At 34.7% G+C, this 22804-nt stretch overlaps 1 protein-coding gene across 1 annotated transcript in view; it reads right to left on the bottom strand.

Moving 5' to 3' along the window:
- The window catches only part of ZNF638 (zinc finger protein 638), an 84327-nt gene that overhangs the window by 20423 nt on the left and 41100 nt on the right, over positions 1-22804 (bottom strand). Inside the window, 12 exon segments of the mRNA XM_008579142.1 lie at positions 653-778; positions 2546-2680; positions 3295-3336; positions 4597-4725; positions 6675-6806; positions 8156-8196; positions 8578-8646; positions 9436-9522; positions 10513-10584; positions 13482-13532; positions 22219-22271; positions 22652-22710. Of these exon segments, the coding sequence (XP_008577364.1) occupies positions 653-778; positions 2546-2680; positions 3295-3336; positions 4597-4725; positions 6675-6806; positions 8156-8196; positions 8578-8646; positions 9436-9522; positions 10513-10584; positions 13482-13532; positions 22219-22271; positions 22652-22710 (996 nt within the window).

Here is a 22804-nt window from a genome sequence, read left to right as displayed (position 1 = left end):
ATCTTATTTCTTATACAAGAACATAGTTTATAATAAATATAATTCAAACAAATGAAAGAGTAAACAAACTTCTTTCTACCAAGGAAAAGCCAAAATGGATTCAACGTAGCCTCTGCATTCTGGAGACAATTATGTTACATATGTGGAGTTGCAATTATGTTCTTTTATTGACACATATGTCAATAGTAAGTATCAGAGAATGCTTATGTTACATTTTTAAAAATTACTTCAATTTATTCTCATTTAGACAAACTTATACTGCTCCCCATACCATGAAAATTGGAACACTTTTACAAAACAAATTTTTTTTTTTTTTTTTTTTTTTTAAAGATGACCGGTAAGGGGATCTCAACCCTTGGCTTGGTGTTGTCAGCACCACGCTCAGCCAGTGAGCAAACCGGCCATCCCTATATAGGATCTGAACCCGTGGCCTTGGTGTTATCAGCACCGCACTCTACCGAGTGAGCCACAGGCCGGCCCCAAAACAAATTTTAAAAACAAAGAATATCTAAATTCAACCACTTTGACTAATGCCCAAGAATAATTCTTGAAATTACCTGCAGAGTACATCTTCTGAGATTTGGGAGAATGATCTTTATGCTTTCTTCATTTTCTAAAAGCACAAGAGCTAACACACACACAAAAATCTTACCTCCAATGAGTCCACCTTTGGAGATAACGTGCAAGTCAATACATGGTCACCTATGTTCTGTGGATTTTGTTTCAGAAAGCTGTACATTGACTGAGCAGATTCAGGACTATCGAACTGAAGAATTGCCTTTGGAGAAGAGAAAAAGAAATATTAATAATTCCTAAAAAAGTTAAAAGTAGAATTACCATATCATCCAGCAATTCCACTTTTCAGTATATACCCAAAAGAATAGAAAGCAGGAACTCAAACAAATATTTGTACATTCATGTTCATAGAAGCATTATTCACAACAGCCAAAAGGCATTAAGCAGCCCATCAATAAACGAGTAAATAAGTGGTATACAACAGATTATTATTCAGCCTTAAAAAGGAAGGAAATTCTAACATATTCTACTGCATGCATGAACCTGAAAGACATTATGCTAAGTGAAATAAGCCAGTCACGAAAAGGCAAACACAATACAATTCCCCATACATGAGGTGCCTAGAGTAGTCAAATTCATAGAAATAGAAAGGAAAAGGTGGTTGATAAGGGCTAGGGGAGAGGGATGAGGAGTTAGTGTTTAATGGCCAGGAACCTTCAGTTTGAGAAGATGAAAGTTACAGAAATAAAAGGTGGAGATGGTTGCATAAAGTGAACGTGCTTAATGCCACTGACCTGACACTTAAACATGGTTAAAATGGTAAATTTATGTTTTACAAATGTTAAAATTTGTAAATTACACCACAATAAAAAATTTTTTAAAGTTTGAATATATTTTTGTTTCAGGTTTCAGATATGTGATTACAAAGGTAAAGTTAATTCTTATTCAAAAGTAAATAAGAGAAGGACTGGTCAGTCAACTCACTTGGGAGAGAGCGTGGTGCTGGTAACACCAAGGTCAAGGTTTTGGATTCCCATACTGGCCAGCTGTCCACCCCCCCTCCCCCCAAAAAAAACCCAACTAAGTAAATAAGAGAAAATAATCCTTAGAATGTTGCAAAGGCAAAAGCAAAATTGAAGATGGTAAGTATTTTTAAAAACAGAGGATTAAGGATATCTAAAGCAAGGTTCAGAATTCCTATATGTCATCTGTTCCCCACCTTCCATCCTATGTCAGACTATTTCTAAATTACCAAACATGCTCTATTTATCAGATAGGAGAATATCAAAGAAATTAATATCTAATTTTTGGTCAAGTATGTACTTTCTATGATTTAAATATTGTCAACTTTGGTATGAAACACTGCCTTTCGAGGTAATACATGACTGATCAAAATCTAATTTTAATGGACATATAGCTGAAATATATATTTAATAAAGAGGGCATACCAAATGTAAATAGATGGATAATTTGGGGGTTCTTTTATGAAAAGAAGCCAAATCATGGAAGTAAGAAATGATTATTTTATTTCTACTTCTTTCCATATAAATAAGCATATAATTTATTCCATATAAATAAGTTTGTTTATACTTATTTGTAAAATGTAAGTATAAACAAATGTGTTTTAAGGCTGGAAGGGCCTTAAGAAAATATCTGATAATAAATACCCTTATACATTTTACAGATAAGTATAAACAAACTTAGCCAAGGTCACAAAGGTAGTTAAGGCTAGAGTCAGGTCTAAACTTCTCAGTAAGATAATGCTCCTTCTATATAACCTTTCTTCCTTGTGTGAGTCGTCTTTCTCATGAAAAACTAGGAGTTCTGAAGAGAGAGAGATCATCTCTTCTTTCTTGTCACAGTCCAGGAGAAAATATCCTGGTGTATCATAATTCTGCTAAGCAGATGACTAATGTTTATAAATATTTCAGTTCAGAAGTTAAATTAAAAGTTGCAGACCATAAGAATACAGGGTTCAGTCATATATTCTCTACAGAACATACAGCTAAATTAGGAGGGAACTTGTTACCTTGTTTTTATTATTTATGAATACATGGTGATCCACTTTTCCAAACTGAAGTCCAACACAAAGTACACACTGAAGTCCATCTTCTGGTAAATTATCAAGGTGTACAAATCGACTGTAAATTTTATCTATATCTGCCTGTAGTGTTTTTTAAGAGACAGCATAGAGGAAAAATAAAAAACACACACAGCGATAGTATCAAACTATAAAACACAGATTAACAGTAATTTAATATTACAGAGGTCATATGATAGCCTCTTTCTAGAGTAAGAAAATGATTGTGTGAGTGAAAATAATGTCTTTATTTTAGATTTGAGTAGTCAGTAAAACTACATATTAAAACAGGAGGTATAATATTCCTACTATTAACATAATGTTGGGGCTGGTTGATTAGCTCAGTTGGTTAGAGCATGGTGCTGATAACACCAAGGTTCAGGGTTCCATCCCTGTATCAGCCAGTGGCCAAAAAAACAAATGATAACGATTTCTCAAAACCTCCTCAGACAGAGTATTGACCTATTTGGTCACTTAATATGCACTTCAGTATTTGGAAAGTTTTTTCACATGAATGACTATAACCCTTTATTTCTAATTTTTCCCAAGAAGAAGACCCATCTGACATCTATCTCTATCACCTAAGTATCTTAAAATTAGTAAAGGTTTTCTTTAATTCCTAAAAGGTGAACAAATAAAACAATCAATGTTTCCATCAATTAAACAAGTTTACAAAAGCATTTAAATGCAAAACTCACCTCTGGGTCATTTTCTTTAATCAAGGTTGTAAATATGGCTTCCTGAAAAGCCAAAATAGATAAAGGTTGAAGGCATAAGCTCTTTCTACTACATACACTTATTAAGATTTATAATAATCTACACAAATATGCACTACACAGTATTTCATAAAATGAGAAGGCAGCAAAAGTTCTGTCCCTTCAAAAAATCTTTCCCTCTTCGTTTAACAAGTTATTGAAATGCCACCCTACCCACACAAGTGAAGTCTTCCTATTCCCTTAAGTACATTAAAGATTAACAAGGCAGTAACATTTAGGGAGGACACTCAAATTCACGTATAATAAGAAAGCTAATTCAGACAACAGGAAGAGAATTCAAATTATTAAAGAAAAGTTAACTTTTAAAAGCAAAGTAGATGAGGGAGAACAGTGATGCGGGCAAATAAAAAACAGCAGTGAGTAAGTGATCAGTGATTTTATGCTGCTGAATTACAAAAAGGCCGAGAGTGGCACAGACTGTCAAAGCTGGCAGAGGATAAGCAACAGAAGGCTTCATGTGCAGGAACGGAACTTGGACTTTAAACTTTTTTTTTTTCTTTGACACCACTGACATGTATAAAACAATCCCACCAATTCTATCACATTACAGTGATTCTCAATGAAAGGTTTTTTCAAATTACATGCATTTCCATCTTCCTCTAGAGATCCTACTATCTCTACCTTGTGCCTTTTAGCAGTTGATAGTAAATGTTTATAGGACACACAGTGACACTGAAGGGTTTTTACATCAGATGAAGTTGAATTTGAATAGATTTGAATTTTATGTCAGTCTCATGGCTTTGTAGAGAAAGGACTTAAAGGAGAAAAAACTGAAGATAGAAGATAAAAAGGACAATTAGTTTGGTGGTCCAGTAGGAGTTTTTAAGAAATGAAGCAATAATAGATGGGATGAGGGAGAGGAAACAAACCTCAAGGAGTTAAAACAGATAAGATCTAGTGAGGAACCAATGAGAGAAAATAATTAAAGATAACCTGTGGAATTCCAGCTTGGTGTCACAGATAATGGCAGTGAGACAAGCCAGTCTGAAAATAGGCTTCAACTTTTTTTTCCATCTCAACAAAGATAAAGGATAAAACTCCCTTACAGTGAACTTAACTCTCAAACAGTGAGAGGGGTGATTGTTGGAGGGACAGGAAGAAGCTTTCTCAGTGTCTGAGAGAAAATGTGATATGAAGAAAACTCGAAAACCTAACAGATTACAATAAATCTGATTTAAAACATTAATAATATCTAGTAAAAATAATGGTAAATCTAGGATTTACCTCGTCTTTTATATCCATGTTTTCAGGAGCCATACTTATTGAAAGTTGATTTCCATCCATCGATATTGGGAAGCAGGTATAAAATTTTACCATAGAATCTGCAGATTTTCTATTTATTTCTATATACGCCTTTTAAAATAGAAATTACAAGAATAAAAAAATAAATCTTAAGTTACTTTTTCTTGAAAAGATTTAAAACTTCAGAGTCAAATGAACTGAATTTTAAATATTTTTAAGATAAAAAATACAGTCCTCAGAAAGGTGAGGCCCACAGATTTAAGACTATTACAACCATAAGCAAGAAATAATGAATGACTGAATTCATAAAGCAGTACTAAAGAGAGAAACAAGATGAAGCACTCTACAAAAAGTCTTATGAAAGGTCTTATCTTATTCACTGTATCCCTACCTAGAACATAGCAGACATTTAATGGATATTTCTTGAGTAAATAAATTTAATGACTGATAAAATATGAGAAATAAAAGAACCAAAGAAATGTGTAATGACTTTCAAGTTATTTTTCATTTTGATATTTTCATAAGTATAAAACTGTAGCTCCATACATTTTGGTTTTAATTTTCATACGTGGGTAAGTAGAGGTTAACCCTTTTTCCATACATCTAATAACTAATGAAATAGAGATCTTCTATATGTTTGTGTATAGTTATAGGTCTATTTTTAATGAATTATCTCTATGTCCTTTGCCAATTTATTTATTGAACTTTTAATATGTTGTAGCATAATGTGGATGTGATCCTGTTTCCCATTTTACATAAATATTTTTCGATTTTTAAACTTACCTTTTGCTTTATGTTAATTTTAATATCACAAATGTATAAAGTGTTTGTATAATTGAATGTGATATTTTTCCATATAATATCTAGAAAAGTATTAAATCTCCAAATATTTAATAATTCTGTTCCTTTCTACTGTCTTTAACCATTACAAATAATCTACTTTTTAAAATACAGCTTTATTGAAATATAACTGTCATATCATAAAGTCCACCCATTTAAAAGTATACAATGAAGGGCTGGCCGGTTAGTTCAGCTGGTTAGAGCACAGCCTTATAAAAGTGTACCATGTAATAGTTTTTAGTTTATTTACAGATCTGTGCAACCATCCAAAAAATTTACTTCTAACATAATGTGAAACTACACAAGCTCACTTGTACTCACTCTTCTGTCCTAGTGTTTTCTCAAGCATACGGCTCCATTTATCACCAAATATACACCCCACTCTACACTCAAAGATCTCTAGTGATTGTTAACTCCCTTCTATCACAAGAACTACTTCCTACCACTCTAATGGTGTCATTTCCATTATTTAAACTTCCCTAAAATCTCATCTTCCACAAAATACCTTCTAAAAATTTATTGTTTATTATTAACAAAAAATTTTAATGTGTTGATTTGAAATTACAAATACAATACATACTTATAGGAAATTTAGAACACACAGATTAACTTAGGCTGTTGTAAGTATTGATGACATTATTAGTTTGAGTCTTAAAATGGTCACCTTCCATTTGAGTATCACTGCTAAAACAGCAGAAAGAATAACAAATACTAATAAAAAGTGATCTATAAAATTTTATAGATCATTTAAAGAACTCTTCATTAAACATATTAAAGATGTAAAATATTCTCTACTAAATTTAGAGTAATGGGGGCCGGCCTGTGGTTCACTTGGGAGAGTCTGGTGCTGATAACACCAAAGCCACAGGTTCAGATCTCTGTATAGGGATGGCCAGTTAGCTCGCTTGGGAGAGCGTAGTGCTTACAACACCAAGTCAAGGGGTTAAAATCCCTTACTGGTCATCTTTAAAAAAAAAATTTTTTTTTTTCGAGTAAAACTTTGACACCTTAGTAAGCCATTACTCCCCATCATTAAAACTATGCTTCATTAGAATAATACTAAAAAAAAGTATATTTGTGTTTTATATTTAAAAAGTTCCTTAGCTTGAAACAGTTTACTCTGAGATACTGTTTTTAAACCCTCTCTTTCTAGTTTTGTGAATTTAATGTTTTTCAAAATGTGCTTGCAGACAATATAAATACCTATTATCAACTCTTACCTTTTTATGAGATGATAAAATCAACATATCGCTTAAACCACCAAAAGGTTTTGCTAAGTTATGAACTTCTTCTATAGAATATCCTTTATTAGGCAAATTAGAAATAAGTACCACACATATTTCTTCTGTTTCCTTCAAAACAAATTTAAAAATTGACATTAGAATTTCTTTAACTGCTTTTATATTTACTTAAGTTTATATTGCACATCGTATGTTATGCTAGTACTTAAAATGCATTTAACACTGAGGAAAGTCTGATCAATTCAGGAAGCTGGTCTGAACCTCTAATGAAAAACAAAACCAAAAAATTTTGCAAATTTACACTCTTCAACTACATAGAACAATTGCAGTCGTATCATCTGTCATGCAGTTCAGGCATGCACGTCTCTTTTTCACTCACTGTTTTAATACACAAGTTCACCTATCTCTGACTACAGCTCTTTCCTGTCATGTACTATTGCCATTCCTGTGCCTTTTGATGCTAACATCCCCAACCTCCAAATCAGTATGTATCCATTTTTCTTCCTGAATAAGGTAACCACTTTTAGGCAATATAAAAAAGTTCATCTAATCTCTTTAGGATCCTTACCCCACAACCCAATCCCCAATGCAAGTAAATACTTTCTTTTCTGTCATCCCTTCTCTCAGATCTATTTCATCCTTCAAGATAATTCTCTCATCAATGCCAATTTTTCCATTGGGGATGCTGGGGAAATTCTTAAATATGTGCTATAGTGAACCAGGTCATTTTTGACTTTTTTGTAAAAAAGGTGTAAGAAGTTTCTGGTTCTCAGAAACCAGTTGAGAATGATTTTAACTAGCAGGTGTGTTTAAAATGGTTCTTTCTAAAGTCTATTAACCTAATATACTCTGCTGGTACTTTTAAATACCGTTCCTAAAATAAGATATATACTACTTAGTTACTACGTGAAGAGTGGATCTACCAAACAAAAATAAACTTATGCTTATAAACCTGAATGATCTCAAAATCTAAACCAGTAAAATCTAAATTAATGAGATTTTAATATATTCATTATGATAGATATAACCACAAGAAAACAATAAAGGGAATTTTATGTCCATCAAATAAAACTGAAACCCCATTCTCTCTCTCCAAAAATACAAAGAACACTGGTATTCTAAATATTCTCTCATTTGCCTCCAGGAAAAAAAAGATTCCACAAAATTCTATTGGTTCTAATTTGACAACCTGTTGTCTACCCAAAAGCCCATTCTGGTTTAACATGTTGTTCTCAGTGAAAAATAATCTTCACAACCATATACATTTACTGATAATCTGTTCCCAATTTTTGTGACTTGCTTTGCAACTCAAGGGTTTTGAACTGAAACCATATTTAAAAAGTGACAAATGTCTGTAATTTGTCGCCATGCCAAATACTGTAAATTTAGAACAAGAATTTGTTTTGTCAAATTTCTTAAACTTTTCTTAAACTATAAATAAGTAAAATGTAAGAACTGACCTGGCTAACTGGTTCATTTTCTGTGACCTCCAAAGCAGCTTCTTTATACAAAATAAAATAAATTTCATGAGGATACATTTTATTTATCAAGATCGCACTTTATTCCACAATGGATTAAAGAGTAGCTACATGGAAATGTGTACAACTGACAAGGACTAGAAAATTAGAACGAAATAGCTACAAAAGTGACACTGTTAAATAATACATTCAGTTTTATTCTTCTGAGACCAAAGTTTCAGAAATATTTAAGATACAGGGAGAAGATAAGAATCATAATATTCTCAATTTCACTTAGGTATAACTCTGGTATGAGGGGAAAATACATGAGTGACATAAAATTAAGTACCTTTTTTTCTTAAAATTTTAATTTCTCCTTTTACCTTTAAACATAAGAGAACAAAATAAAATTTCTATTAACCTACCTGAAATAGCTTCTTTAGCACTGTTTTCAGTGGCTTTGGCTTCCCCACTCGTCTTTATATCAGAGTTTTCTGCATGAAATAGTCTGGTTTAATAGTCTAGAAAAATACTAATATAATTAAACTAATAAACTTAAACAGCAATTTAAGCTGTTTGTCCTTACAAGTCTCCTCAAGGTGACGTAACTTGAATCTAATACAAATTTCTTTTTGAAAAACAAAATAAGGCTGGCAAGTTAGCTTAAGTGCTTAGAGCATGGTGCTGATAACACCAAGGTCCAGGGTTCAATCCCTGAACCAGTCAGCTGCCAAAAAAAAAGAAAAACAAAATAATTCCATTGAGGATTTTAATGCAGAATTTCAAAATATACTGTAGTGGATTGAATTATGTCCCCCCAAAACTCAATGAAGCTTAAACTGTCTCCCAAGTTTTACGTATTAGAAACTGAGCCCCTGCTGTGACTGTTAAGAGGGTGGAAATCCTATTACGGTAATTGAAAGGTGGAGCTTTGAAGAGGTGATGAGACTGTTGGACCGTGCAGTAGTGAATGGATTAAAAATGGTGGTCAGGGGCATGGGTTCTGAGGGCATTAAAAGAGGAGAGTCTGTCTTTCTCTCTTTCTGCACTCTCTGCTTTCACCATCTTGCAATGTGAGACCCCTGGGTCACTGTAGCCTCCACTGGATGGACTTTGGAATTCCCAGCCTCAGAAACTGTAAGCATTAAATTTTGTTTTCTTTATAAATCACCTAGTTGCAGGTATTTTGATAAGCAACAAAATGGACTAATACATGTAACTTGAATATACACCAAGAGGATTTAAAGAAAATAAACCACTGAATGACACCATTTCAAGCTTACCTGGTACAGCCATAGATTTACTGGAGTCTTTGTTTTTGACATTCCCTGCCTTTTTGGCTTCTAGAGACTTCTTTCCAGTAGATTTTGCTTTTAGAAACAGAATTAAACCATTATTTAAAGGGGTCTATTCAATCATTTAGCATGTTTCATACTAAAGTATTAGTATTAGTAAGTTAGTTTGATTTTATTATAAAAGTAGTTCTTTTCTATATATTCATTATGTCTATTTATTTTCAATACCTATTTACCAATAAGATTAAAAGCAAATTTAAGTTGAGATACAATTTTTTGTTGATGGCCTTAAATGAGCCACAAGTTTATTAACCCTCATGTGGCAGAAGCACATCATAATCACACACACAAAAGTCATACTTTGTAATTTCTGCTAAGATTCCTTAAAATTAGTCTACTGAAAAAGATATTACTAAAAAGATCATGCTAGTTTCAATGTGCTACATTTATTTTAAATAGTGTTCCATTTCTTTCTGGAGAAAATGTATTCTCCTAACATGGAAAAAAGTAATCTTTTTTAAAGTAACAGAGGAATTGTACAAGCTGGGGAAGGTAATGACAGCTCTCAAAAAAGAGGAAAAGAAAGACTAAACCATTCATAAGGGAGAAATGACAGAGCAGCCTGTGACTATATAACTGGCAAAAATGTACAATTATATAGCTTTATACACATGTCATATAGCTGTGATTATATACCTGCATGAAAATGTACCTGCAATGGCAAATACAGTCAAAGACCAAAGTAACAATAAATAAAAGTCCTATAGGGGTCAGGTTTTAAATATCAAAGAAGTATCTAGTAAATCCTTCAAGATATTATTACATGCTAAAAATTATTATAGGAATTTAAAATTTGTTGGGCTGGCCATCTGGCTCAGCTTGTTACAGCCTGGTGCTGAAGGTGTAGGTGTTAACACCCTGTACCAGCCAGTTGCCAAAAAAACCCCAAACCAAAACCAAAAAAACCCCAAAAAACCCATGAATTTAAAATTTGCTTTTATTTATTATACTCTAAGGCAGAATTAAGAACAAACTTTAAAAACCTCTCTTCCCCAATAGTCTTACCTGTTTTGATAGAAGCTTTATTACCTTTAGCAGCTACTGTTACCACCGATTTTACAGAACTTGCTGATTTCCCTAAATCACAAAAGCTGCAATCAAAACTGGTTTATTTAACTAGTACCAACAATCTCCTAAGAACTTCACAGAGAAAGAACATAAGAACAACAGATTGTAATTTATTCAAAAGATAAAATGCTATCACCTCTTTGGGGGCATTTTCTAAATCTAGCAATAATAATTTCTTCAGGAAGAAAAATATCTCTGAAATAAGAACTCACCTCCTTGCTGGGGTACTTAAAAATAGCATTCAGGTTAAATAAATTTCTAAATGTGTGGGTAGACTAGAAGCAAAATTACTACTAATTTCAAAGACATGGAAACAATCCCATGCTTTTAATGGTTCCAAAAGCAGTTATACTTCGAGTCTCCCAACCCATGCCTCCTTGGCTCCCAGTTAACTGAAGAGCATTCAAGAACACCTGTATCATGGTCAGCTCACATAAAGATTGCTATGACTCATTCCAAAGGTGTCCTAGCTGTACAGGACTATTTGAATTATGCTCACCATTCTTTGCACCCACACATCTATTAGTGTTGTTTATTTTCCAAGATGATGCTATTTTAAAAGACTGTGATCGGGCCGGCCGTGTGGCACACTCGGGAGAGTGCGGCGCTGGTAGCGCTGAGGCCGCGGGTTCGGATCCCTATATAGGGATGGCCTGTTAGCTCAGTTGGGAGAGCATGGTGCTGACAACACCAAGTCAAGGGTTAAGATCCCCTTACCGGTCATCTTTAAAAAAAAAAAAAATTAGGATTCATAACAATTAGTGAGAGAGTATGAGGAAAAAACCCAGGATTAGAGATCAGATCTAAGCTGAATTTCAAGTTAAATTGAGAAGCCTTGGGGAATTAACTGATCGCTGAGCATATTTCCCCATATTTAAAAAACAAGGGTGGTTGGTGATTGCCACAACTACCTAACAGGAACCTTGTGAGAATATAACCATACTTTTGAAAATTAAATCATACAAAAAAAAAAGCATCCTTGATATCCACAAAAATCCATTGAGATAGTTTATACATGCAGCCTTTTATATTCAAAGACAGACCGTAATCTTTGTTCAAAAAGAGCAATACCAGCCACTGCCCTGGGATCCTGCTGGGGTACTGAGGCATGGAGCCAGGGGAAGCCAAACCCAGCCACAACCATGTAAAGAACACACCAAAAACACCATTTCCATGCAGGTAACCCACCACAGCCACCGCTGCTGCAAAAGTGGCTGGTCTCTAAGCAGCAGGTGGCATGCCAGACTCTCAACTGCACTGATACAAGGAGAGGCATCAGTGGAGACGCCCCCAGCCAAAAAAAAAAAAAAAAGAAAGAAAGAAATTCTCTCTCTCCACAAATAGAAGAAGCATCTGATCTATGATAATAGGGGAGGACTTGATCACATCTGTCTCAGTACTAGACAGATCATCTAAGCAACAAATCAACAAAGGAACAGTTAATTTATCAAATGGAGAAAACAAATCTATGGGTATTAGAGGGGGGAGGGGGAAGGGGAGAAACTGGATAAGGGGTTATGTAGAGGATTGAATTGTGTCCCCCCAAAACTCACTGAAACTCGAATTGTGTCCCCTAAGTCTTATGTATCAGAAACTTAGTCCTCACTGTCACTGTTACTGTTAAGAGGGTAGGAAATCCTATTATGGGAACTGAAAGGTGGAGCCTTGAAGAGGTGATTGGATTACAGAACCATGCAGTAGTGAATGGATTAAAAATGTTGGTCAGGGGCACGGTTGTGAGAGCTTTAAAAGAAGAGGAGAGTCTGTCTCTCTCTGCTCTCTGTACTCTCTGCTTCCATCATCTTGCAATGTGAGAACCCTGGGTCTCTGTTGCCACCACCAAATGGACTTTGGACTTCCCACCCTCAGAAACTGTAGGCAATAAATTTCATTTTCTTGTAAATTACCCAGTTCCAAGTATCTTGCTATAAGCAACACAAAATGGACTAATACAGTGCATAAAGGATAAGTATGATTTGTAATAATGAATATGCTAATAAAAAATAAACAAAAAGAGCAATACCAATCCATATAGCTCGTCATTTAACTAGTCAATCTCAGTCACTCGCAAGTTTTGCCAAGCTGCAGTACACTGAGCCTCAGTGAGCCCCTAAGATTTTTTTTTTCACTATCCCTGTTATTATCTTAACTCAATTCACTTTACCACTTTTATTTGCATACCACAACTTAAGGAAAATACAGCCAGCATTAATTTCCAACAGTTATGGGGTGGCTAGCCGTTTTAGCACCCAGTCCACCAAATCTCCACGAGTAACCCCTATAAACTCACTACCAAAGTAATATCAAAGTATTTGCTAAATAAATACAGCTTCAAGACAAGTTTCCTAGCCACCCATGACCCTCTTAGATTACTGCTTCTAAAAATCCCTGCATGAAAATTCTGTATCTGCCACTAACAAGGTGCCAGTTTAAGGCTGCTTCCTTTCCTTTTTAGCACTATAAGGAAGACAATTTAATACACTGATCTTTATCCACTTAAACAGATAACTCTGAATTAACCTGCATTTAGCAAAAATGAGAGGAAAAGAAGAAAGGAGGATTATGCAGGGGAAAGAGGAAAAAATAAACAATTATTTAAAAATCCACTATAGCCCATTAAAAACTACAAGGAGAACATGTTTTTTTACCTGGACTATTGTGTAAGAAAAAGTAAACTGAGAGAAGACCTTAATAAAAGAGGAGAGAAATATCTCTGATACTCATCATGAGAAATACTTTCTCCAGTTAAATTTTCTTATTTTGGTAATTACTATAAAAAAAGACCATTATCTCCTATATCATTTAATCTCAAAGACTAGTATACATTCAATACATACCATGTCACATATACTTCTTAAATAATTTCAAGTTAACTAATATGCCTAGAATCCCAATTAAAACCATACCTGAAGATTTGTTTACTCTGGCTACAGATGTCTTGGCCTGTACAGTTTTGGCTAAAATAACAAGAAATATATTTCAATAACACAATAATATTTGTAAATAGCATCATTTAGATTTAAGAAAGAGCTAACCTGGCAATAATTTTGAAAGACACTGCAATAAACACCCCTATACTCATTCTTTTATGTCCATGGAATTATTACTAGGGCAAATTCTTAGACATGGACTTGATGTGTCAAAAGACGCATAGATTTAAAGTTTAGCAATTAACATTAAACTCCAGAAAGGTTGTAACAATTAATATTCCTATCAACAGTATATGACTGGGGATTCCTCCATTTCCACACATATAGTGTAATCAAGCCAAAAGCCTAACTTGGTAAGAGAAGTTATCAATCATTCCAATGTGAGATAGAAACTGGTATGATTTAATTTTTGTTTCTACAATTATGGTAAAGTATCAATTTTCATGTTCTAAATCATCTCTATTTCTTTCTCTGTAATCTGCCTATTCATACTATTTACTAATTTGTCTTTTGGGTTGTTGAACTTTTCTTATTATTTATTAGAGCTATTATTAAGAAAATTAATAAATATCACACAGATTAGCAATTTTTAAGAAGCAGTTATGCAAAAATACGTTTTTATATAGTCTAATGTCATCCTAATTGGGAAGTACTTCCTCACTCAAAGTAAAAAAGAAATTCTCCACATTTTTTAATAACTTTACCATCCTATGTATCACATTAAATCTCTAATCCAACTCTATTTTGATATAAATGCATTACTTTAATCAAAAGAAAGTCAATTTAATAAATAACTGATCTTTTCCCCTCACAGTGATTTACTGACGTTCCATAGGCTGTGGGGAATATCTCTGGACTCTTTTCTGTCCTACTGACCTTTTGTCTATTTATGCAACTATTATAAAACTATTCTAAATCTTTTAACCTTATAACATACTTTAATATCTGCTAGGGATAGTCTTTTTCATTCTTCTTTTTGCAGAATTTTTTATTTTGTGCCTTTAATAATATCTTAAAGTTTTCTTTGCATAGCTTTTAAAACACTCCATTAAAATAATGGGAATGATATTAGATTACATAAGTGGCTATTTATAAATGTTTATATATACATATTTAAATACATAAATAAATTTTTATAAATACATAAAGCAGTTGGACATTATATTTAGAGAATTAATAACAGCTAATTATAATCATTTAATAACATTTTAATTGATTCTCTTGGGTTATATTTGAAAATAATAATGTTGAATCCTACTTTCCAATTTTCATGCCTTTTACGTCATACAGGTAATGATCAGTATTTCCTGTTTACTTTCCAACCTTAATGAGAACGCATCAACCGTTTTACTAATAAGAATATGCTGGATTTCAGTTTGATACATGTGTATTTGTGGATATGTGTGTATAAAGTACAAATACACAAACACACTATCATACTTAAGAAAGTAGCTATCTACTTTAAGAAATTACTTTTTTGAATGCTAGAAATGGATGTTGAATTTTACCAATTATCCTTTTCAGTATCTACAGAAAGGATCATATGTTCTTTCACTTTTTAACATGGTAAACTGAATTAACACATTTCTTCATTTTGAACTATCTTTATACTTCCAATAAGACACTCTCTTGTGCACAGTACATTATTTACTTAAGGTGCTCCCAGACACTATATACTAACAGCTTACTTTAAAATTTTGTATCAATATTCCTAAGTAAAATTATTCTATAGCTTTAACTTATTGTAAAAGCTTTATCAGGACTTTTTAAAAAATTTAACTTACAATTTTAAGATAATTGTACATTCACATGGATTTCTAAGAAATAGCAGGGAGAGATCCCATATGCCCTTTTCCCAGTTTCCCCCCAATGGTAACATTTTGTATAACTACAGTTTAATATCACAAACAAGAAACTGATATTGACACAATCTACCAACACTTAAATTTCACAGTTTTACATGCAATCATCAATGTGTATTTAGTTCAGTAAAATTTCTTCATACATGTTGATCAGGGTGACTGTCACCAGTCACTCAAGATAAAGAACAGTTCCTTCACAAGGACCTCTCCTAAAACCCATTTTTAACAGTAGCCACCTTCCTCCTTCCCTTCAACCTGACAACCACTAATCTGTTCTCTATCTGCATAATTTTGAGAATGTGATATAAATGAAATCTTATAAAACTTTTTGGGATGGATATTTTTCACTCAGCATTAATTTCTCTGCAATCCATCCAAGTTGTTGCATGTATCAATAGTTTATTCCTTTTTATTGCTGAGTAGTATTCCATGCTACAGATATAACACAGTTTAACCATTCATCCACTGAAGGATATTTGGGTTGTTTCCAATTTTGGCTGTTAAGAATAAAGAAGCCATAAATATTCATGCACAGGTTTTTGTGTGAATGTAAGGTTTCATTTCTCTGGGATCAATGTCTAAGAGTGCAATTGCTGAGTCACATGGTAAGCATATGTTTAATTTTGTTAAGAAACTGCCATACTCTTTTCCAGAATGGCTGTACCATTTTACACTCCCACCAGGAATGTAAGCATTTCTCCATATCCTCACCAGCATGTGATGTTATTGTTCTTTTTTAATTTAGCCATTCTGATGGGTGTGTAGTGTCTCTGTCAGCATTTGATGTCATTATTAGCCTGTTTCCCCTCTCCCCATTACCATTTTTAAAGGAAGCTTTCCTTTCTTCTGAATGCTATGGAATAGCCGAAACAGAACTAGCATTATTGCTTCCTTAAAGATGTGGTGGACTCATACATGGAAACTGTTTGGGCAGAGTGCTTTCACTGGGGAAATAACTGACTTAAACAAAGGTGATCTCTGGATGGTGCAAATCACTTTCTTTAACCATTTTCTGAAATATTTGGACTTTTAACAATAAGCATTTATTACTTTTATAACTAAACTTAAAAGAAAGTCATTTTTATCTGAGAATTAAAAAGGCAAAAAAAGACACATTTCAAAAAAAAAGAGGAAAACCATAAAATCTTACAGAAAAAAATCATTAAATAAAGGATTACAAACTGTCACCAGGACACCTCAAGGTAAAACCATAAAGGAATGTCAAAGTGTTAATTTTTTCCCCTTTAAGCTGTGTTTGCTTACAGGAAATGAAGGTCAATGCCCACCACCACTGTAAAGAGGGAGCAAACACCGTCATCAAAGCAACCATTAGTCGGGGGCAGCTGTGTTTGCCTATAGGAAACAAAGACTGGTATGCGAGGGACACCTGTTGCCAATGCAACCAGCTGTGACAGCACAAGGAGAGAATGGACAATGCATACCCCAAGTAGTCGCACCTGTAGCAGAGATATTTCCCCAACTTAGCTTTAAAAACCCAAGCCTAACCTTACTCTGGGGGTGAGTATAGCTTACCAGAGGATGGGCTGGCACCTCTCCATTCCCTGCTCACAGAATAAAATCTTTGTTCTACTAAACTGAACTCAGTTTCATTTCATTAGCTTAAGTGACACCAAGAGGGGAGACCTTGCTTGGGAAACAGGTAACAAACTAGATGATTCTGTACACTATGTATTTTTCCATAGGTTCAATTATAGTGTTAATACAACCTTGGTTTACATATCCCTGTACTCTTCCTCCTGCAAATATTCATTCATTAAATCCTTACACTACACTAGATATTAAAGGATTGAAAAATAAAATGACAAATATTCCCTCAAACAGGCAAGTAAAGGATAGACATATTAACAAACTATAAATATCAAGTGATTTAATGTACAAATTATTACTAGAAGAGAGTTGGGAGCTTTTAACTGCCTAGGAGGGTAAGGGAAGTTACCATGAAGAAATATCATCTAGGATGGGCCTTACAGGATAAATCAGGATTTGCCCCAACCTAACTCCAAAAAACGGTCTTAACTGACTTTGTATTTTCTGTACCTTGCCTGCACCTATTAAGTAGATTTTTACTAAGTGCTTACTAAGTAAAGTTAACTAGAAGTCAGAGGACAATTCCACACAAATGGACAGCATAAATAAATGGCTGAGGAATAAACAGCATGACATAGCTCGAAAATAAACTGTTCTCAGTGGCTTAATACACAACTGATTGTAAAGAGACTGAAAAAGTAGTATGGGACCTAAGGACAAAGGGTAATTTATGCACAAGCTGAAGAATTTGGACTTTATTCAATGGGTCACTATGAGTGGAATGATCAGGTCTGCTTTAAAGAGACCTCAGAAGGCTGGTACATGGCTCACTGGCTGAGCGTGGTGCTGACACCACCAAGCCAAGGGTTGAGATCCCCTTACCGGTCATCTTTTCAATCAATCAATCAATCAATCAATCAATCAATCAATAAAGAGACCTCAGGGCAACTGTGTGAATAACGGAGCAGAGAGTTAAATAAAAATCAAGAGTGAGGAGGCTATTTTCAGAAGTTCAAATGTGAGAGGATGGGGTCTGAATTAAGAGTTACAGGTATGATGAAGCAAAGGAGAAAGAATATGAGAGCTGAAGTAGATTCAGGGGAGAACTAATATGAATCATCCAGTGATTGGATGAAAAGAGGATGTTATTTAAGTTTGAACTGGGTGGGATAGAAGAAAAGAGAAGACAGGATCAAGAATTACTCATGGGTTTCTACATTGGATGACTAGTGGTGATAAATCATATAAGAAAATGAGAGGAGTAAATGTGAAGGGATAGAGGACATATATGTAGGTATGAGAGATGTCCTTAAAGACATGGAAAAGAAATCACCCAGGAAGAAAAGAATGACATGAGAAGAGGAACAGACTTTTAAGGAAACTATTAAGGGAGGATAAGAGAACAGTGATCAAAAGAGATTAAGAAGTTTTCATTCTGATAGAGGTAGTTTAGTATAGGCAAAAAGCTTTGGAATCATACAGTTGAGTTTGAATTCTAACTCTTTCATGTGACATTTAGTAAATCTTTTAACCTCTTTGAATCTGTTTCCTCACCTATATAATTATAACTGTATTAACTATAACTCACACGGTGGTTTGGAAGATTAAATGAGGAAACATACTATGTCAAGTATAAATAGCATAACTCAAGACAGACCCTCAAATGTTAGGTATTGTTCTCCTGTTTTTTCTCTCCTGGCACAGATTATATTAGCAGACCCTTCTACTTAATGATCATTATTACCTTATTCCACACACAAATGATCACCTTTACCCTGGCTCTACTTCTTCTTGTCATAGCACTTGTCACTTTCTAAAACACATATGACTTAATGTTTATTTTATTATTTAATATTTGTCATCTTAAATTAAAATGCAAGCTACTTGGGGATAGGGATGATGTGATATTATGAAAATATACATTTGGTCTTCGTCCCATCTGCTGACTGTTTAACTCCTAAAATCCTTAGTGATAAGAGTCATTTAGCAATAAGAATGCCAAGTGATGAGTCTTTTTGTATGCTAATGATAGCTGGTAGCCCCAAGGTAGCTTCAGGATGGAGGCTGATCACAAGAAAGACCAAGGTGGAACTTTCAGTCCCACCCCTAACCTCTAGGGAGGGATGAGGGACTAAAGGTTAAGTTGATCACCAGTGGCCAATGATTTAATCAATCATGTCTATGTAATGAATCCTGTATAAAAGCTCAAGAGGCCTGGGTTTAGAAAGCTGAACACATGGAGGTTCCTGGAGGGTGGCAGGCCCAGGGAGGACATGGGAGCCCCTTTCCCCTTCCCGCATACCTCATCCTATGCATCTTTTCATCAGTATCCTTTGTAATATCCTATATAATAAACCAGTAAATGTAAGTACATGTTTCCCTGAGCTCTGTGAGCTGCTCAAGTAAACTAATCTAACCTAAGGGTTGTGGGAACCCTGATTTATAGCTGGCTGGTCAGAAGTTCCAGAGGTGTGGACTTGCAACAGGCATCTGAAGTGAGGGGCAGTCTTGGGGACTGAGCCTCCAACCTGTGGGATCTGAGGTTATCTCCAGGTACATAGTGTCAGAACTGAATTGGAGGGCACCCAGATGGTGTCCGCTGGAAAACTGCTGGATTGCTTTTGGTCACAGAAGTCAGTCTTCTATGTTGATGATTGGGCTGTGAGAGCACAGGAAAGACACTGTGTTTTGGGCCGGCCCGTGGCTCACTAGGGAGGGGAGAGTGCGGTGCTGATAACACCAAGGCCCCGGGTTCGGATCCCATATAGGGATGGCCGGTTCGCTCGCTGGCTGAGCGTGGTGCTGACAGCACCAAGTCAAGGGTTAAGATCCCCTTACCGATCATCTTTTTTTAAAAAAAAAAAAAAGACACTGTGTTTTTCCCACTCAGATGACTATCTGGTTCTATGATATATCCTAAGCCTCTAGAAAGAGGCACATAGTAGGCACTCAACAAATACTTTTATTTCTTTTTAGTTAGCAGTGGGTAAAGTTTATAATCAAATTATGCTTTCTGCTTCCCCCCTATATTTCCCTATACAAGGATCCCTATCCTTTTTGATTTGTGCTTATAATCAAAATTATCTTTAAAACTGCCTTAATTAACTTTTCCTATCATTCTTCAATTGGACATAGCTGATCTCAAAAAGACATCATGCACCCTTTTTTCTTTCTCACCTGACACTTTTTCACTCTTTACAGGTTCCTCTTCTGTATTTATATTAGAAGGGAGGAGGTACTTAGCTTGAAGTACATCTCCCTACACTCGTTACTTCTATTATGTTAGAACCATTTCCAAAATGTAGATCTTAACAGAAAGTTTCCCAAGTATCCCACTTTCAATTCCCTATGATTGGCTGACTAAAGAATTTCTCTAGTAGATACTCTGATACCTAAAATTTGGCAATGTTGAAAGCTAAGTTCATGGTTTCCCCCAAATTCCAAGAAATCACTGTCTAAATTTTCTAATTATAATCAATAATATTATCACACTTTTCTAATACAATTCATCAAGCCTAAAACCTTGAAATTTTTAAATTATTCTTTTAATTTTTATCTTAGCCACTAAAAAATTCCATATAATAAAATTAAAATTTTACCTTCCCACACCATTTTATAATTAACCTTCTCATATCAGTTCCTAATTACCCCAAAGTGAATCTCAACTGTGTTTTCTCAATAGGATTTTTCCTTTTTGTCTTTTTTCGTGTCCGGCAACAGATCGCAACCCTCAGTGTCACGCCCGTACTGGACCGGGACCGGCAACGGGATCACAACCCTTGGTGTTGCGCCCGCACCTCGCTCAGCCAGTGAGCGGGAACCGGTCTGTATGTGGGATCCGAACCCTCGGCAGGAGCGCCGCTGCGCTCCCAAGCGGCGTACTGTAGCAGTATGCCACCGGTCCGGCCCCCTCAATAGGATTTTTCAATCTCTCCAATTTATCCAATCTTTATGAGAATCCTGAACAATGAGTGGTTCCTTATTCTCTACAGCAATTTCCCAGAGTCTGTACCAATTACCAGGTCTTAAACAAAAAATTGGAGTATACCTTAGTCAAGCTTAGGAAACAGAGCCCTAACAAAAATAAACAGATTTCTTTCATGGAAGACACTTCATAAAATGAATGTGTTCTGTGGATTATTTTTTTAAAGGAAAAAAAAGCTATAATACATATACCAAACTTTATCTGACCCAAAACATCTTACAGGAATTAGTCACACACATTTTAGAAATGAAATTAATGGGGTTCCCAGCACGACCCTTCAAGGCCTTCTATGGAGTGATTCTTCAATTTTGTTATCTTTGTTATGTCATCTCCCCATACGAAATAATCTTCTGTTTCTATAATTTGTGTTCACATACACCACATAATCGAAAATCTTAGTCAAAATTTACTGCCTTCCGAAGCCATCCACAGTTAAGTACCTCCACTAATTCCCAATACTTCAGTACTCTGCCCATCTAAACATTATGGGGAAATGAGATATGAGTACTCCATATATCCAATTTGCCAATCACTTGGTTAACAGTTTTAGTTCTTAAATCCTTATCCTATTCTGAATAGAAATCCAAAACACACTATATACCTGCCTTCCCAAAACAATATATAAAATGTAATTTTACTTTCTAAATATCATGTCTACTCTATTTTAACTTTTCTGTCTTGTCCTTCACTATCAAGCTGTTTATTCTTGTTTCAAGAGTGTATGTTTTAGCAGCAACTTCCTCTCTCCACCTTTCTAGTCCTAAATGGACTGAGAAAAAAGATTAACCCAGTTTATTTAAATTGTATGCAAATTCATTTAGGTAGATTTATAGTGAAGACCTAAAATATTTTCCTGAGTGTAAAGAAACAACTTTGAGACATAGGTGTGATAACACATCTATTTCTGTTTAAGTCTTTTCTGCTTGCTTTTTGGCTCTCAGCTAACTTTCAAAATCAAAAGGGACCTGATAAGCAATCCCAACATACCTTTCTTTATGTTTTTCTTGTGGGTTTATTGGGAGGGAATTGAGAGAGGTATTGCAAAACTAACCTAAACATGTAAAAAACAGCTATTAAATACTGAACTGTGATAGGCATATTATATACATTATCTCATAGAGTCTTTATATTTATTCCAGAAGAGATTCTGTAATTACACAGCAATAAATATTAACCACTTGCTTAATACAGGAACCAATTAAAGAATGAAATTTGGGACCCTTCCATTAAAACACAATAAATGTCTTCCTAACATCATCTTGCAAGAAGTTTCTAGTAAATACACTCACTTGGAGGAGCATTAAAAGTGACAACTTACCAGTAGAAGTTGAAGTAACACTTTCAGCAGCTTTTGAAGCATCTGCATCTTTTCTATTTAAAAGAAGAAAAAATTTAGCAACAACTTAGAAATTCTAAGTTAAAAATGAAATGGTTAAATCTAAAAAAGCTTAAAGCAATTAAATTAGAACGATGTCCCATTTAAACTGCTACAGTGCGCCACTTGGGAGTGCAGCAGCACTCCCGCCGAGGGTTCGGATCCCACATACAGACCGGCCGCTCACTGGCTGAGCGAGATACGGGCGCAACACCGAGGGTTGCGATCCCGTTGCCGGTCCCGGTCCAGTACGGGCGCGACACTGAGGGTTGCGATCCGTTGCCGGTCACGAAAAAAGACAAAAAGGAAAAAAAAAATTTTTTTTCTCAAATCATATGCACATTCATTCTCACAAATAAATCATGAAATCACTCACTTTAAAGTAGATGCAGATACTTTCTTTGAATCTGAAATCTTTTTCTTCACCTCTCTGTTCTACAAAGGAAAATATTTTGAACAAAAAAATTAGTTTTGTCCTAATTATAAAAACAAGTTAGAAAATACTGAAAAGCATAAGGAATCCAACAAC

The sequence above is a fragment of the Galeopterus variegatus genome, unplaced genomic scaffold (assembly GCF_000696425.1).
Source record: "Galeopterus variegatus unplaced genomic scaffold, G_variegatus-3.0.2 Scaffold1820, whole genome shotgun sequence".
NCBI classification, from domain to species: domain Eukaryota; kingdom Metazoa; phylum Chordata; class Mammalia; order Dermoptera; family Cynocephalidae; genus Galeopterus; species Galeopterus variegatus.
This window is presented reverse-complemented; position numbering and strand designations above follow the sequence as displayed.